The sequence below is a fragment of the Serinus canaria genome, chromosome 6 (genome assembly GCF_022539315.1).
Source record: "Serinus canaria isolate serCan28SL12 chromosome 6, serCan2020, whole genome shotgun sequence".
In the NCBI taxonomy this organism is placed as follows: domain Eukaryota; kingdom Metazoa; phylum Chordata; class Aves; order Passeriformes; family Fringillidae; genus Serinus; species Serinus canaria.
The window spans coordinates 32,616,944-32,634,871 of NC_066320.1; the positions used below are offsets into that span (position 1 = coordinate 32,616,944).

Genomic DNA, 17,928 nt, shown 5'->3' on the forward strand with positions numbered 1-17,928 from the left:
TCGGTGGTAACTGTTCAGATCTGAGGATTTCTCCAGGCTTCTCCTCTCTCCAGGAAATGAATTTTTTTGGGAATGTTTGGATACCAGAATAATTAAAATATTGAGAAAGAACTCTGACTCAAGCTTGGTGACCCCAGGAATGACAAAACCCAAGGTGAGAGCGAGAGGATCCACCCTTGGTTAATGCACACATGAAATAATTGTCATTAACAGTTCTTAGGTGCAACTCCTGACTCAAACACTGCTTTTTTCTTTTGCTTCTCCATTAGCCTCAGGTGTAGAAATTACAAACTCCTCTGGGTGTCTAGCAGAGGACTGAGGAATCTGCCTGAATACTCAAATCATCCACTTTCATTTTAGGGAAAATAGGAAAACCTTCAGGTGTCTTTTAATACCAGAGAATTTACAAAAGACTTTGCTCTCACCTCTGCAATTTGTCTGCTTTTATTGAAGAAGCACAGTTCGGATTTAGGGATTTTAGTTTTTTTTAAAGCCAGGGTAAAATAAAGCTGGTAATGTGTTAAATGTAGTTTGGGTTCATTCAGGAGTTCAGAATGATTAATACAGCCTTTAAAGCAAAGTAATAGCAGGGGATATTACTCTGTAACATTTTTATGCTCTCTTAAGATATTTCACCTTTTGTGCAGTTAGAATAGAAAAAAGCTTTTTCAGTATAAATTGATGTTACCTTTGTTTGCTTTCTCCTTTGTTTCCACCACTAATTCTTCTAGTGTTGGCCCCCTCATTTTTCTGATGTGTTCAGATGGAGTGCAGCTCACAGAGGTGTTTGTTTTGTGTTCTTGAATGGTAAATGGGGGTTTGGTGCAATTACTGTAATGCCCTGTTCAGTGTTCCTTTCTTTATCAACTCCTAGAGCTGGAAAATGCCTCTTTCTGTGCCCACACTTAATCCTTTGCTTTGGCAACTTTGGGACCCTTGGGTGGATGTTGGATTTTTTAAATTAAGCAAAACATACTTCAGTTTAAAAATAGAAAGCTGCACCTCAGGTTTTTAAATATATTAAATGATAGCTCAGGATACAGTTGATGAGACAAAATGCAAACTTAACAGTTTCATCCTATACTCCTCCAAACTTTCTTTCCCTTTAATTAAAACCTTGTCATTTGCTCCAATCAAACATTTTCTATCACATCTTTTGATGCCACTGTACCCAAAACCCCTTCCTGTGAGGAGGAGTTATACCTGCTCCCTTGCAGGGGAGTTTGTGGTGCAGGTCAAGCCTGGCTTTGTGATCACAGGGGTGGAATGCACTTGGTGGTTATTTGGGTTGTTTGCTTCAGGATCTGTCAGTGCTGTTGGAAGCCAGAAATGTGATTTATTTTCTCTTGCAGACATATTTTTCACACACATATATATATATTTGAGGATAAATCACCCCTCCCTGGCTCCTCAGTCGGTTGAGGTCAGTGGGAGCTGGCGTGGGCAGCAGTTACCATTTGATGGCTGTTTGTCATCTTCTGTCAGAAGAATTGGTCATTCCACTGCAGCTCCTGCTGCCTGACCTTCCTTGTTGTGACAGACACCACTTTTAGCACTCTTGGGCATAAATTTTAGTGCCTTTTATTCATAGCTGCCTTTGATCCTGAGCGTTATTCCACTTAAATGCTGGAGAAATGCTCAGCTGGAGTGTGAATTGAGTGCAGGACTGGTTTTTAATCTCTTAGAATGCAAATTTTTCCTGTCTGGGAGGAGTGGTGTGAGTCAGTGAAGTTGCTTGTCAGGGTCCTGGAGGTGGGAGACGGTCCTTGGATTCATTTCTGGATGTGTGAACATCCCAGGGGGCCCTTGACTGAGCTGTGAGCGCTGAAGGGATCTCAGTAAACACCCTAAAGATTGGGGGTTTTGTGTTGCACTCCAGGCACACAAGTTTGGAGGAGTTGGGGCTATGTAGCTTTGAGTTCCCTGCTATGCACAAAAGCTGAAATGTGAATATTTCTGGGGAGTGTTTCCAAGCAGACTGTGCCACGTGCTCGGTGTTCACCACTGTGAACAGTTTGAAATGCTCATTTTTGTTAAGGTTTTTCTCAGAACCCCCTTCTCCTGCAGGGTAGCATTTATGGCTCTCAGATATCCTGTGCCAGATACTTGGGAGGGAGAGTTTATCTGTCCCTAATAATGACAAATTAGGGAAAACATTAAAGCACAAATAGCTTGGCTTGTTTTGATGCTAATAAAAACTGTTACTTTCCAAAAGCTTCATTGAAATCCTGGTGGTAGTGGTCTCTGCAGTGCACCTGACCTTTATTCTTTCTACCCTGTAGTGTGTTTTTATTCCATTAATAATCTTCCACCTTCTGCAGTGTTTTCCAAACTACTTTTCCATGTCTTCTTTTCCCCCTGTGCACTCAGATTTCTTGATTTACCTCTTCACGCTAAAGTCTGTCAAGCCAGAGGAGTTCTGCAGAGAAAAGGACCCAGCCAGCCTGGGTGGGTTGATTTATGGGTGATCCAGTGGGTTATAAATTGATTTATTGGTGATCCAGTGGGTTATTTGTGGGTGAGTCAATGGATCATGGATTGATTTATTGGTGATCCAATGGATTATTTATTGGTGAGGCAGTGGTTTATATATTGATTTATTGGTGAGGCAGTGGTTTATATATTGATTTATTGGTGAGGCAGTGGTTTATATATTGATTTATTGGTGAGGCAGTGGTTTATATATTGATTTATTGGTGAGGCAGTGGTTTATATATTGATTTATTGGTGAGGCAGTGGTTTATGGTTTATTTATTGGTGAGCCAATGGATTATGGATTGATTTATGGGTGATCCTGTGGGTTATGGATTGATTTATGGGTGATCCTGTGGGTTATGGATTGATTTATGGGTGATCCAGTAGGTTATGGATTATTTATTGGTGGTCCAATGGGTTACGGATTGATTTATTGGTGGTCCAATGAGTTACGGATTGATTTATTGGTGGTCCAATGAGTTACGGATTGATTTATTGGTGATCCAATGAGTTACGGATTGATTTATTGGTGATCCAATGAGTTATGTTGATTTTGGGTGATCCAGTGAGTTATGGATTGATTTATTGGTGAGCCAATGTCTTGTGGATTATTTATGGGTCATCCAGTACATTGATATGGGTGCTCCAATGGGTTATGGATTATTTATTGCTGCTCCAATGGGTTATGTATTGATTTGTTGGTGATCCAGTGGATTATGGATTGATTTCTTGGTGAGCCAATGGATTATGGATTGATGGTCTGGTTGTGAGCTGGAATTCCAGGGGTTCTGGGCAGAACAAACAGGAATTCCTGGAGGCTGGAACTGGAGCAGTGGGCTCTGTGCCCCATCCTCGTGCTGGGATCAGACTCCCCTCGTTCCCACAGGGATGTTCCTGGTGTGTGAACAGGACCAGGTTTGGGCTCAGGGCAGGGGTTTTGTGCAGTTCCCAGGTGCTGCAGGTGTGGATTGTGGTGTTGGTCTCTGTAATGCAGGAGGAGGGCTGGGCTGGGAGGGAAGGCAGGTCTGGATCCCACCTCTCATGGCTTCGTGTAGAACTCTGCCAGGTTTGGAATTTGAGGGGTTTTTTGGAAGTGCTGTGTTACCTGTAATGAGTGTGGAATGGGCTGGGGATGCTCTGTGAATTCCTGGTCTGAAATCAATTTCCTCTGACAGCCACGAGTCCCTTACCCAGCTCTTTCTGTTCCAGTAAAACATCCCTGAGCCCTGCCCTGGAGACTGAGGCAGAACCAAAAGCAGTGAGAATCTCAGGGGTGGTAGGAACTTCAGAGCTAATTATGATGTTCCAAAAATGCTTTTCTTTCCTGAAGAGTTACAACAAATAGTGAGAAATTCTGATTTTCAGGTATTATTGGTCCTCTTTGGAGGGAATAGCTGCAGTTGGAAATTGAGGAAGAAACTTCTGTGGGTCCACCTTGACTGAAGTTCTTTGATTTCAATTTCTTGTGAAATATTTCAGTCTCTGCCTTCAATCACGAGGGACCCTCCTTGGTATTAGAAGATTTTTTTTTCTCCTACAGAGCATTTACTCCATATAAACCTTATAAAAATTTGGCTTTTGGAGTTGTAACTGTTTTGGTTTTTGGATCATGAGTGTTTTTTCCCCAACCAAACCTGGTTTGTAGCATTCTTTGTCAGATGCTTTTGTGGACATTGGCCAGATTTTCTTTTGGGAGTGGCAGGGAGGAGAGGTCTTTGAGTTCCTGTTGGATTTGCTGTATTTTATTGTGCAGCCTCTGCCACTCAGAAATTCCAAAATCACATTTTTCAACATCCTATGCATGCAGTAAATGAATGAAATGACTGAGAAGTCATCCTTTGTTGTTAGTGTGGCAATTGGAGTTTTCTGAAGACACTTTGTAAGTTTTCTGTGTGTTGAGCTGACAGGGGAAGACAGAGCAGTTCTTTGTAGAGCTGCCTAAAATTGACACAAAGTGCTGTGGAAGGCTGGCAAATACAACAAAAATTGAGTCTATTGCCATGAAGAAGCAAAGCATTGCAAACACAGTGAGGTACAGCTTTAGAAAGGGAACTTGTGGGGTTTATTATGTTACAAAGGGAATTATGAATGGAAAGGGAATTAAGAACTTGGCTGAATTTTTATAGAACTTATTTTTTTTTTTTAACAAGGAGGTTCAGAATGGCAATAATGAGTAATAAGAGCAGTGGTGTGATGAGACAGCTGGAATTGTTGCCTTGCCTGTGCTAACAGCAGTGTTCCCTCTGTCCAGCTCTCTACAACTACGATGCCAGGGGACCTGATGAGCTCTCCTTGCAGATTGGGGACACCGTGCACATCCTGGAAACCTATGAGGGTAAGATGGCAAAAACTGAATTGAAAACCAGGATTTGGGGGGGAATTGTATTCCTTTTCTGTTTGTGACCCTCTTGAACTGGAAAGTGAAGCAAATGGGTTGAGCTGGTGAATAAGCACTGGATTTCCTGGGGAAGAAGAATTTTCTCCCAGCTGGGTTTGTGTGGATCAGTTGTAGCCTCTCCCCCACGTGAGAGAAATGGGAGATGCTTTTTGGGAACCCTTGGGTGATGCAGAAGAACCTGCTGCTGCAAGAAGTTTCATCTGAATTTGGAAGTCACCTGGGTCTTGAATTATTTATGTCTCTTCTGAGCTGGGTGCCTGTGTTGGTGATTTCAGCCTTTTCCAGGTGCCTCTTTGGATGTGGAACTCTACAGACATCACCTGTACCAAAACCTTTCCTCCCTGATCCTTGTACAAGGGAATTCCAGTGCTGACTTTGATAATCAACATGATGGGGAAATTGTCACAACGTTTTCACCTCTTAATCCAGGCAGAATAAAACTTTCATTGTATCCTTGAGTTGGAATTTTGTGATGTGCTGCAGTTTTGAAAGGTCTGAGGAACACAGAACTAAACTGTGTGTTTAAAATAGTGTAATGTTGTTTGTTTTATGGAGACATTTACTTTAATATATTGATTTAATTTGTTTCTCTAGACATTGATCTTTTGGTAGATCTGGGTGCTAAATTTTAGTTATTGGATTAATTGGATTTTTAAAAAATATTATACTTACTGAAACAAACAATGCTGTTTCAACAAGAGTTGATCATCACTTGAAGTGGAATTTTTGAATTTTCTCATTATTCCTGGGCTGGCCTTTTCTTGGAGCTCAGTTTGCTGCTGCAATGCCAAGTTTGACTCTGAGCAAAGCAATCTTTCCACTATCTGATGCTGCATGCTTTAATAAACCCCTAATAATGCCAAGATTTTAAATGCAAATGGAGCAATTCAAATATTGCACAGCTTTGTACTTCTGTATAAAAATAGATTTATTTAATGAATGTGAGAGTAACTGAGCAGGGAATGTGAAACCCTATTAAATGCTGCAATCCTATCAGATGCTGAAACCCTAATAAATGCTGACTGTTCCCAAATAAGTGGGGCAGTGGGGATGAGCCACGTTCCCCTGGGCTGGAAATAGAGGAAACCTTCACCCTCTCAGGGCTTGGAGCACTGGGATGAGTTCATGGTAAAAGAAATGCAAATTCCTGTTCTCCCAAGCACTGGTTGCTCATTCTTGATCTGAGATGGGGAAACTTTATAAAACTCTTACAAATCAAACAAAACCAAAGGATAAGAAGTTTACAAAAGCTCTTCATATCCTCAGTTCAATGCTTCAACAGAATATATCAAACACCACAGACCACAGTTATCTAAACCTGTTTTAATACTTAAAAATGATGAACTTTCTTTGCTTTTCAATTTATTTGAAAAAACTGTAGCATTACTTCTCTAATTTATTATTTCTCTAAATTCTGTAACACCTAAATCTCAAAAACTTCTCCTCTAAACTACAACAAACTGAGACCAAACCTCTTTCTGAGCCTCTCAAAAGAACTCTCAACATTTCTCTTCCTACAAAGCCATCCCCAAACCATCACAACCAAACCTGAGACAGATATCTGGGGGATGCTGTAGCTCTCCTCTCCTGTTCAGAGCTGCCAGGGTCAGGGCATCATTTGAGTTGTTTGATCTCCTGCTGTCCCTGGATAAAATTGCTGTGGGTGGGAGGTTTTGTACCCTCCAGATTCCCAGGGGTGTGCCAGGCTGAGGTGGGAATGGGCCCATCCCAAGGAAAACCCTCTAATGAAATAATCCTGGGACAGAAGAGTGATTGGGAGAGTCAGTAAAGCCTTTTTGCTGAGGATTTTGCCTTTCCTACCCTTTATCCCTGTGGGAAAAGCAGTTGGCTTTTTTTGTGGATACCTGCTTTGCTCCTCCCATCCTGAGTACCCATCTCCTCCCAATCCAAAATAGATTAGTTACTATTTTAATTTAGTTTTCTGCAATCATTCCTAAGTTGGGAGTAGTTTTGAAGGCTGGTCTGGGTCTGTGGGCTTTGAAGTGGTAGAAATTCATTTTTTTGGGTTTTTCCCCTTTTGAATCTGCATTGCCAAGAAAAACTCCTGGGAAATCCTTGCTCAGATGAGGGCCTGGAAGGGCTCAGTCTCACATCCATGGTCTGCACCATCTGATTTTAGGACAGATGTAGGATATCTCTTGCTGCCATGTACTGGAATTAATTTGAGTTGAACTTTTCCCCTGTGTTTAAAAAAATAATTAATTGTGCTGCCCGTGAGTAGAACTTATTTTGGAATTAGTGTTTATTATTAAAGTTTTGACATTTAAAATTCTAAGAGTGGAAATTATTTTTCCCTCTAAAATGCAAAAAAATGTGTAGAAAGAGTTCAGTGTGTGGATCCTGTAAATTTTCAGTCTTGGTGAAAACATCCCCTGTTTTTATGGGAGTGAGGGGATTGGAAATGAATGTACACATTTCATTATTAAATATTAAATTTGTGTTCTTCCAGGAACCAAAGTAAAGCTGAGGCTACTTTCTAGACTAATCAATACTGAAATTTAATTTTTTTCATTTAGGAAGTATTTTAGTTTATTTTTCAGTTAGAAAACTTTCTTTGTCCTTCTGATCTGAGCCTTAGAGGAGAAGCCAAACAGGAAAGCCGTGGGAATTGCCAGATATCCTGCTCTGCAGGAGAGGAGGATTGCATTTTGTGGTAGATCCCCCAAACCCCAAGTATTTGCCACATTCTGGATTAATACTTTCCACATCTTTATTGTCTTAATTTTGTTTCTTGACATTATTTGATGGACTGGGCAAATGGAGCCATGAGATCAATAAATGTGGCTGATGAAGGGGCATTGCTGGGAAATGTAACAGAAAATCAACCTCAAGGCCAAGATGAACTGTTGAGCATCAATTAATTTCTAGTTCTGCCATGAGAAGGGAGTTTGGCTTCCCAAATAGGGATTTTCACAGAGGTTAAACTTGATATTATGGAAAAGTTAAGGTTTTGTTGCAGGTTTTTTGTTTGTTTGTGAATGCAGTGGAACTCTCAGAATGGATGCATTGTTTGAGGGTAACCACAGCAAATTCTTGAGTGTCTTTTGCACCTTTGACAGACAGAAATATTTTGTTGGTGTCTTAGTTGAGCATTTCCCTGGATGCCCATCTCCAGCTGTTTGGTCCCAGATTTCTTAAGGGCAAGGTCTGGTCTTGAGCAGGTCCAGGGATGAGGAGTCCACAGCCTGTGCCAGGGCATCACCTCCTTCCCAGGGAAGGAATTCCTGGAATCCCCCAATGCTTTGGGCTGGAAAGGACCTTAAATGCCCCCCAGTGCCACCCCTGCCATGGCAGGGACACCTCCCACTGTCCCAGGCTGCTCCAACCCGTGTCCAACCTGGCCTTGGGCATTGCCAGGGATCCAGGGGCAGCCCCAGCTGCTCTGAGAGTTCTGTCCCATTCCTTCCTCACCCTCACAGGGAACAATTCCCAATTCCCAAAATCCCATCTAAACCTACCCACTTTCAGCTTAAAGCCATTCCCTGGGTCCTGTCCCTCCTTGCCTTGTCCCCAGTCCCTCTGGAGCCCCTCCAGGCCCTGGAAGGCTCTGAATGCTTTGAAGTGGTAGAAGTTCATTTTTTTTGGGTTTTTTCCCCACTGAATCTGCATTGCTAAGAAAAACTCCTGGGGAATCCTTGCTCAGTTGGGGTCTCTGCAGAAGAGAGGTGAGGGCTTGGAAGGGCTCAGTCTCACATCCCTGGTGAGCTCTGATCTCTCCCTGGAGCCTTCTCCTCTCCAGGTGAGCCCCCCCCAGCTCTCCCATGTTTTTGGGGAGTTGTTTAGAGATGGCTTCACCCTTTGAGTGACCCTGTCCCCATCTGAGCCCCTTCTTGGGCAGCCCAGTGTCCCCAGGTGCACCAGTGGGAGCTGCATGGGCACCCTGGGCTCCCTGCCCAGCTCCAGGTGGGCACCAGCACCAAGCAGGAGCCTGGTGGGACCTGCCTGGCTGCACCAGCAGCTCTGCAGGGAGCAGCAGTGCAGCCAGTTCTCCAAGGCAGGTTTTGGCTGCTCCCTCCTCCATGATCCTGGCAGCTCTGGCTGCAGAACTTCAGGAAGGAGAGGTTCATCCATGAGGAGCTGGGCTTTTATTCCACAGGATGTCCTGAGGCAGCACAGGAGGTGGGCTGGGAGAAGAAATAATGATTGTTTGTTCTCCAGTTTGTGCATCTGATCACAGTTCTGTTGTTCAGCAGTTTATACTCCAGGACTTCAAAATGTTGCTTTATTCATCTGAAACTGTGGGAATTCAGTTTTTTTTATTAGGATTGGAATCTGTGCCTGGGTTTCAGGCAGTGCAGTGAGAACAGGCAAAAAGGTTTTGCCTCCTTTGTACCTGGCCAAGGCTGGGAGTGCTGATTTCAGCAGCAGTTTGGTGTTCCTTGGGAAGCAGTGGGAGTGTGGGATGTGAGGCTGTGGCAGCCTCTCTTGGGAGGTGAAGTGTGGTGGTTACACATTTGAGATTTTTGAGGTGGCACTAACCCAGCCCCAAGTGCTGCAGGGAGGAGGTGATGAATCCCTTGGGCTTGTGCTGCAGGAGAGCAGACTGAAAAATCCCCTTTAATTTGGATTTCTGGCTCCACATTGTGCATAATGAATTTATCAGCATGTGTTGGTTTCATGGAAGTTTCCCCTTGTTCCCAGGACTGGAACTGCAGTTTTTATTCCACATCTGCTTTGTGATCTCCCCTTGACAGGGATGCTGTGCTGTACAAACCCTTCTTTGCCAGGCTCAGTTTTCCAAAAGGGCTCCTTGCTTTTGTATTTTGATATGTGGCCCCTAAATTCCCAGGTATTCCTGTTTCCTGCTGAGATGGCTAACAGCTGGAGACTTGGATTTCTGGAATTTGAGTGGGTTTTGAAATGGAAGTAGCCTCTAGTAAATTTTTGTCAAGTTAATGCTCTTAAGTTGGTTTTGTCTGTATTGGTGAATTAGTAATTAAAATTAAATGCCCAGCAATTAAACACATCATGTGAACCACCATCCCTGTCATTCACTTCTCTCCGTTGTCACTCTGATTTTGCACCTTCCAGGATGACTTCTTTTATCCAGGATATTTATTAAGCCTGTGGAAAATTGAAATTGAGGTGGGATGTGCAGGGCTGAAGCATGATCAGCAAGCACCTCAGGGTGCTGCAGAGCTGGGGAGGAGCAGCTGGGAGGTGCCACAAATGAACTTTTTAATGCTTTTCCCCTTTGTCTCTCCCAGGTTGGTACAGGGGTTATACACTACGGAAGAAATCCAAGAAGGTGAGTGTGGCCAGAGTGTGCTCCTGATTTTTCTCCTGCAGTGGGATGGGTTTGGCACTGGGTGTGTGGGTTTGGTGCAGCTGGGTCCCACGTGTGCACTGGTCCCTGCTGCTCTGTGTCCTCAGCCTCTGGTCACTGGGAGTTTCTCAAGTTAATAAAAAGTGATTTTAGCAAGGCCTGAAAGATGAGTGGCATATCCAGCTCTGGGGTCCAGAGGGAGGATGTGGAGCTGCTGGAGAGAGCCCAGAGCAGGCACAGGATGATCCCAGGGATGGAGCAGCTCTGCTGGCAGCTCTGCTGGGCTTGTTCAGCCTGGAGAAGGGAAGCTTTGAGGTGACCTTAGTGTGGTCTTGCAGTGCCTGAAAGAGCTACAGGAAAGATGGAGAGAGACTTGGGACAAGGGATGGAGGGACAGGACAGGGGGAGTGGCTTTAAGCTGAAGGAAGGGAGGGAGGCTTAGATGGGATCTTGGGAAGGAATTGTTCCCTGGGAGTGTGGGGAGGGGCTGGCATGGAATTCCTGGAATTGCCCCATGTTCTGATCTGGAAAGGACCTTAAATCCCACCCAGTGCCACCCCTGCCATGGCAGGGACACCTTCCACTGTCCCAGGTGCTCCCAGCCCCAGTGTCCAACCTTGGGCACTGCCAGGGATCCAGGGGCAGCCCCAGCTTCTGTAGAGAAGATGCCCCAGAGCAGCTGGGGCTGCCCCTGGATCCCTGGCAGTGCCCAAGGCCAGGCTGGAGCACCCTGGGACAGGGGAAGGTGTCCCTGCCATGGCAGGGGTGGCACTGGGTGGGATTTAAGGTCCTTTCCAAGCCAGGCTATTTTATATTTCTGTGATCCCAGTTTTTGCACTGTAAAGGTAAATCAGACAGTAACTCTTGATGTGCATCATCTTTTTGTGTGTGCAGTAACTGCTGCACCAAAGTTCTCCTCAGGGAAAAGCTCAGAGCTTGGTGTTCTCCTTGGTCTGTTCAGAGGCTGACACTGCTTCTGTTAAATACTGAATTCCTGGAGAAATTCACCTCCCTGGCCCTGGGAGTTTTCAGTTGTTCCCTTTGGAGAGGGGAGGAGGCTCCTCCTGCACTGGAATTCCAGTGTGCACCAAGGGCTGCATTCACAGCAGCTTTTCTGGGAGGAAACCACACAAATGCTGCTTGTGGCATCATGTTTTCTTTTTTGAGCCTTTTACTTCATAGTACTAATTAAAATTAAACTTCAGGGTTTGCTGGTTTTTTCACTGAAACACTGCAAATGCCATGTGTGCCTCCAGAGGTGTGTTTTTAGTTGCTTCCATGTCTAAAAGTACAGAGTTCATCCCACCCATTTTCTTACCAGGCCTGGGTTTTTACTCTATTTTTGTACTTCGCCTTTTTTTTTTTTTTTTTGGGTTTTTTTTTGTGTGAACACATTGAATTTCTTACAAACCATATTTCATGAACGTGCTTTTTGCAGTCTGAGAAGCAATTAGATGTTTTTCTTGCCTTAAATTAATTTCATGTGTTGCTGCATTTGGCTGCCACTAAATTTAGTGATTTTAAAATATTTTTAAACTGGGGTAAAAATTCATATGTCCATGCACTGCTTCCCCTGGTGGCTTCCCAGGAATTTCTATTAAGGCATTCCCAGATGATCAGAAAACTGAACTCCTACATTGAAGGGCGAGATGGTGGAATTTGCTTTATCAGCTTGACTTGGATTATTTTAAAAATATTGTCTTATTTCTGGCCTCTTGATGAATTTAGAATATTTTTTCAGAGAAAATGTAAGGTTGCAATAACATCTTGAAAGGACAGGCAATGCAAAAATTCAATAGATATTAAAAAAGTCCCAAACACAACTCTTCTGATGCTTGAGGATGTGAATGGCTCTGCACACCAGCAGTGTTTTGGCATATTTTGGGTAATAAACACAATCTCTTGTGTGCAGCTGGTTAAATAACACATTTTTTTCCTCTCCCTCCCTCTCCAAGGGCATATTCCCTGCCTCCTATATCCATCTTAAGGAAGCAATCGTTGAAGGCAAAGGGTAAGTTGGGTTTGAAAAGAACAAAACTCCTTTTTCCTGCTTTATCCACATCATTCCAATGCATTTCCAAGTAACTTACACTTGTTTCCAGGTAGTTTTCTGCCTCACTGAGAAGTTATTTTGTGTTTTTCCCGTTCCTTTCCCTGGTGTGTGCAGTGGTTTGAGCTGTATTTGTTGTTCAGCAGCAATTCAGATCCTTTTGTACCAAATCAGCTTTGCTGGGCATGCAGGTAGAAGTCTCTAACATGGGTAGAAAAGCTGAGTTAAAAACCAGGAAAAAAACCCAACCAAATCCAGAGGAAAAAGGAGGTGGAGTGAAATTAATAAATCATTACCCAGGTATGAAATGGACTGAAACAGGATTAAAATGTTTTATTCCTTTGTGCCTGATTTATTTTTATACTCTGTTAAATATGTAAATGATCAAACTACTAATCATGAGATTGCTGCATAATGACTTCTTCCTTGCTGATTGCAAAACTGCCTTTAAGTACTCTGCTTCTGCAATATTCAAAGATCTGCCTGGTGTTCCTCACCTTCATGGTACCTCACTTTTAAACAAATCATACAGAAACTTCGTGGGAAGGAATTGAATCCTTATTTTTTGTTGTGAGACCAGTATTTGGGAAAAAAGAACAATCAAAGAGCAGCATGGTGGCCTTGCAGGTTGGGCTCAGCTGGTTTTTATCTTGGTTGTTTCTTGGACAATAAATCAGTCGTGAATGTTATGGTGAGGTGTGCATTGATATCCTTGGGAGTGGGCAAATGAGGAGAGAGTGGGAAAAATTCTCAAAGGTGTGGAGGGATAGGGTGAGAGGGGATGGTCTGAAACTGAAGGAGGGCAGGGCTGGATGGGATATTGGGAATGAGGAATTGTTCCCTGGCAGGGTGGGCAGGCCCTGGCACAGGGTGCCCAGAGCAGCTGGGGCTGCCCCTGGATCCCTGGCAGTGCCCAAGGCCAGGCTGGACACTGGGGCTGGAGCACCTGGGACAGGGGAAGGTGTCCCTGCCATGGCAGGGGTGGAAAATGATGCCTCAGGTTTGGCTTTTCTATGTTTCACATTCTGAGCTGGTTTAGTGTGTGGGTCTGGGTTCATATTATGGGATGGTGAGCTCTGTGCAGAGAGCAGGGAGACAAAACAATTCCTGCTCCAGCTGGGCACCAAGGACAAATGATCCCAATCTCAGCCCAGGAGCACAAACCCCGTGGGCTGGAGAGAGAAAAACAAGCAGGGTGGGAGTGCCTGGGCTAAAGCTGGGCTGGGACAATGAACTGCAAGGTGGGAATGGAGCAGAGCTGATCCCAGGGAGAGACCCCGTGCCTGGCCGGGCATTTTGGGGCCATTTTGGGTCATCTTGGGTGCAGCCCTGGCTGGGCTCTGGTGCTGCCCAGGGTGGGTCCTTGGAATCAATCCCTGCTTTATTCTATAACTCCTTCTAGTCTCTGCTCTAGGTCAGCCTGCACAAGGCATCAGTTCAAGATCATCTTTGATCCCTCCCAACCTAAACCATTCCAGGATTCCATAATCTGAGCACATCCAAGAACCTTTTATGTGGTGTGGTTTTACTGGTGTGCTGCAGTATCTGATAACATCTTAATTTTGCTTATAAATTTACAGCAAGTGATGCTAATTCCAACCCACTTCTACTCAGTTCCCTTTGTAAATGAGCAGTTCTTCCTCAGGAATCATTCTAGTTCAGATGATTTAGATTAGGTACCAGCATAAAAACTTCCACAGGAGAGGCTGCTCTGGGCAGTGGTGGTGTCACCATTCCTGCAATTGCTGAGAAACTCTGTGGGTGTGGCCCTGGGGACATGGCTTAGTGCTGACCATGGTGGTGCTCAGTGACCTTAAAGCTCCTTTCAAACCTTAACAATTCTGTGCTTCTTCATTCCCACCGAAGCTGCTGCTTAGTTCAGCTTTTTAATTTTTTTTTAACTCTTTCTCTTCAGCCAACATGAGACTGTGATCCCCAACGAGCTGCCCCTGATCCAGGAGGTCACCACCACGCTGAGGGAATGGTCCATCATCTGGAGACAGCTCTATGTGGTGAGGCCAGCTCAGGGAAACCTTCACCCTGGGAGGCTTGGTGGGGAAAGTGGTGCTGGGGAAGGTACAGGAGAAATGGGAAGGAACTGCCATTTTTGAAGGAATGCTTAGTGAATTTTTCCCTTCTGTTGTTGTTTCTAGAGGTTACTTTCAGTGCTGAAAATCCATGTGGCATCATCTCTGCTGAAGCAGAAATCTCAGGAGTTCTTTGTGCTTGTTAAAGCACAAATCTCTTGCCTGTTTGCTCAAATCTCTTTATTTTCTTGAGCAGAATCAGGCTTTTTTTAGAGTGCTACCTTGATCTAGCAATAGTTTGTTGAGCTGTTACAATCCCTTTTTTGTGTAGGTTCTGTTACGTTATGTATACAAAACATACTCTAAATATATGTATAAAACCAGAAAATATATATAAAACCAGAAAATATATATAAATCATATAATATATATAAAACATATATTATGTTTTTATGTATAGTTTTATATATAACATATATAAAAGCATAATATGTATATTAAACATATGACATATATCTATATAACATATAATAGATACATATTTTATTTTTAAGGTATATACAGATTTGGAGTAATTGAACATGTAATTTTATTAAAGAAATGGTCTTCAGGCTGTTTCTTAAGGCTGTCAGTCTCTGTTATGAAGTAATTGAGTATTTAGTGTTGATTTTGTGGGTGTAAACTGAAGGAAAGCTTTGTAAAATTATCAGTGTAGGCCTTTAACCTCTCAGTATTCTTTACATAAAGTTGATTGTTCCCAAAATTTGACACCTTAATTTGCATACCTGTTTATTTTGGTATGCTAATGTTTCAACCACATAAGAATATGTTCTTAGGAACTTGTAGTGATAAATACTGATAGTCTCTCAGATGGGGAGCTACAAAACCAGAGGTGTAAGTGCTCATAAATAAGATCAAGAGTTCCAACTTCTATTTCAAAGTGCAGTTCAGATGTGAAGCAAGGCCTGCTGTGGGATTTAAGGGACCTGGCCCACACGTGAGATGCTCTCATTGTGCAAGGTCACTGTAACAAGATAATGGGAACATGAAATTCCTGTATTTAAAGCAGGGTTGAATGCAGTCTCTGTTTCCCAGAAATATGTTTGAAATCTTGTATCATAAAAGTGCAAGCTGCGTAATGAAGACGCCGAGTGTAATGAAGACGTTTGTGCTGACTAATGTGGCTTTTAATCACAGCCATGAAAATAAAGATTAGGAGTAAGAGTGTAATGGAAGTGATGTAGTGTGGCAATAGAGAAGATGAAGGATAATATCTTCTATGAAAAGAAGCAGATTATGTGTTGAAGAGAGAGCTTTAAGGAGTTGGAATAGCAGGGAGTTTGTGAGGTGAGGAGCAGGGAAGGAGCAGAAATAAAGGAGGAGGAACAGCAGCTCACGAGGGCACTGGGAACAGCTTTGCCCTCGGTTCCACTGCTGTGGAATGCCAGCATGGTTTGGCTTCTGAGGGACCTTAAATGCCACCCAGTGCCACCCCCTGCCATGGGCAGGGACACCTTCCCCCATCCCAGGCTGCTCCAAGCCCCAGTGTCCAGCCTGGCCTTGGACCCTTCCAGGGTGGGAAGTGGGGCTGGGGCTTGGAGCAGCCTGGGACAGTGGAATTGGTGGGTGGGACTGGCTTGGCTTTAAGGTTCCCCCAAAACCATTTCATGATTCCATGTTAAACAATACTTTAGTTCTTTGCTAATAACTTTGAATCCAAGAGCAGGCAGTCAGGGCAGGTTTGGTTTACTGGAGATAACTGGTTTTAGACTGGGCAGTCTGCAGGCCTGAGGGATGTTCCATGCTGTCCCTGTCTTGCATATCCAAACCCGTTAAATGGCCACATTTATGCCTTGATTCAGTTTGTGTTCAAATCTTGAATGGATGTTGAGTTTTTTGTTTGCAGAGAGCAGGGGATGTGGAGTGTTTCCCATCTCTCTGCTTTATGATTCCCTGCAGCCTCAAAAATCAGGAACCTCTTCCCCATTTGGGTTGGTCTGTGTTTAGCTCCCAGCCATTTGTTCCTGTTGTGTCTTTCTCTGCTGCATTAAAGAGCTTTTAATAATGAGTATTTTCTCTCTGTGGAGGTTCTCCCACTATAATCAAGCCAGCTTTGGATAATCTGAACAGACTGAAGTCTTTAAGTTTCACAGTTAGATATCCTTTTCCCAGAGTCTTGGAGTCATTATGTTCTTTTCCTGCATCTTCTGCAGTTTTTCCTTGTTTGTTTTTTTGTTTTTTAAGTGGAGAATTTTATTGTAATTATTGAATTATTCCTAGCTCAGCTGAATGTTGCCAAAGAAAGTTTGTGTGTGCTGCTGGCAGTATTTAATATCCACAGTTCCAGGCTTTATAAACACTTGAGTTATTTAACTTCCTGTCAAGTTTAGGTCTTTCCTGGTGTTTCACTGTCCTTTAAAAGTTACCTGTGGACTTGTATGGCACTGATGTGCCCAGAGAGGGATTTTCAAGTGTTGTTGTGGAGGTTTAAGCAGGCAGAGAAAGGATTCTCCCATCTGTTGAAAGTGAGCCATTTCCAGTCCTGCTCTGCTCAGTGCAGAGGGTCACTGAACAAAGCTACCCTGGGAATCAATAAAAGGACATTTCCCCTTGGATGTCTGCAAACAGCATGACCCAAGTTTTCAGATACCACAAACCCAACCATTTACACCTCTTAACTCCTTAAAGCTGAGTGCAGCCCTCGGAATATTCTGTGTGCTGTGCTGTAGGAAGGTAGGCTCCTGTTCCAGAGCTTACCCTTGGAATTCCTGTTGATAATTGCAATTTATCCTGTGTGTGCCCAGCCTTCAAAGCTGATTTCTCCCCCATTTTTTCCCCCACCACAGCAGGACAACAGGGAGATGTTCCGCAGCGTCCGGCACATGATTTACGACCTGATCGAGTGGAGATCCCAAATCCTCTCTGGGACCCTGCCCCAAGACGAGCTCAAGGAGCTGAAGAAGAAAGTGACTGCCAAAATTGATTATGGCAACAGGTTTGTGAGCAGCACTTCCCAAGTTTTTCTGCCTGAATCCAGATCAGCCTGTGTAAGACACATCAGCTGTCAGGGAGTTGTTGGAGGATTCTTTTTTTTCCCCCTGGAGCTGTAGATGAAATATTTGTGTATTCACACTTCTGTTACAGCAAGATAAAGATTGAAGTTGAGGCAGCATCTTTAAAGTGTAATATGTAAAGTGGAATCCATCTCTCTCTCTTGATGGTATCATCAATTTGACAGTGGTATGAAGCTGTAATTTTTTCAGGCCAATTCAAAAGTGCAAGTATTGAAAATAGAATTTTAAACTCCACTTGCTTCTGTGGCACAGTTGTCACCCTCTGAGCACCACCAGCTGCCTGTGCCCTCCAGCCACTCAGCTGTAATGTGATGTTGAAGGATTTGGCTCAGAAGCACCATTTAGCTCTTGGTTCCTCTCCTCCCACAGCATCCAGCTGGTGGCACGAGATGAGCAGGGAGATTTCACAAAAGAAAGGAGCTCTTTAGCGCAAGAGAGTGGAAGTTGGGAAGGAAATATTGCCCCAAAAAGCAGTGCAGGTTGCTTGTGTTGGATATTTCAGTGATTCAGATGTATTCTCTCCCCAGATGGTTGGCTGGGTTTAAAGACATTTTAATTTCTGTAAATACAAGTTTTAGATTATAACTTGTCTGTACAATTATGATTTTGCATTTTGA

General features: G+C 43.6%; 1 protein-coding gene across 2 annotated transcripts in view; it reads left to right on the forward strand.

Annotated features, from left to right (window-relative positions):
• Positions 1–17,928, forward strand: part of DOCK1 (dedicator of cytokinesis 1) — a 271,299-nt gene that overhangs the window by 17,408 nt on the left and 235,963 nt on the right. For both annotated transcript variants that reach the window (XM_050976529.1, XM_050976530.1), the window contains exons 2-6: positions 4,727–4,810; positions 10,102–10,142; positions 12,116–12,171; positions 14,126–14,222; positions 17,084–17,232. In XM_050976529.1, the coding sequence (XP_050832486.1) occupies positions 4,727–4,810; positions 10,102–10,142; positions 12,116–12,171; positions 14,126–14,222; positions 17,084–17,232 (427 nt within the window). The remainder of the gene's footprint in view (positions 1–4,726; positions 4,811–10,101; positions 10,143–12,115; positions 12,172–14,125; positions 14,223–17,083; positions 17,233–17,928) is intronic.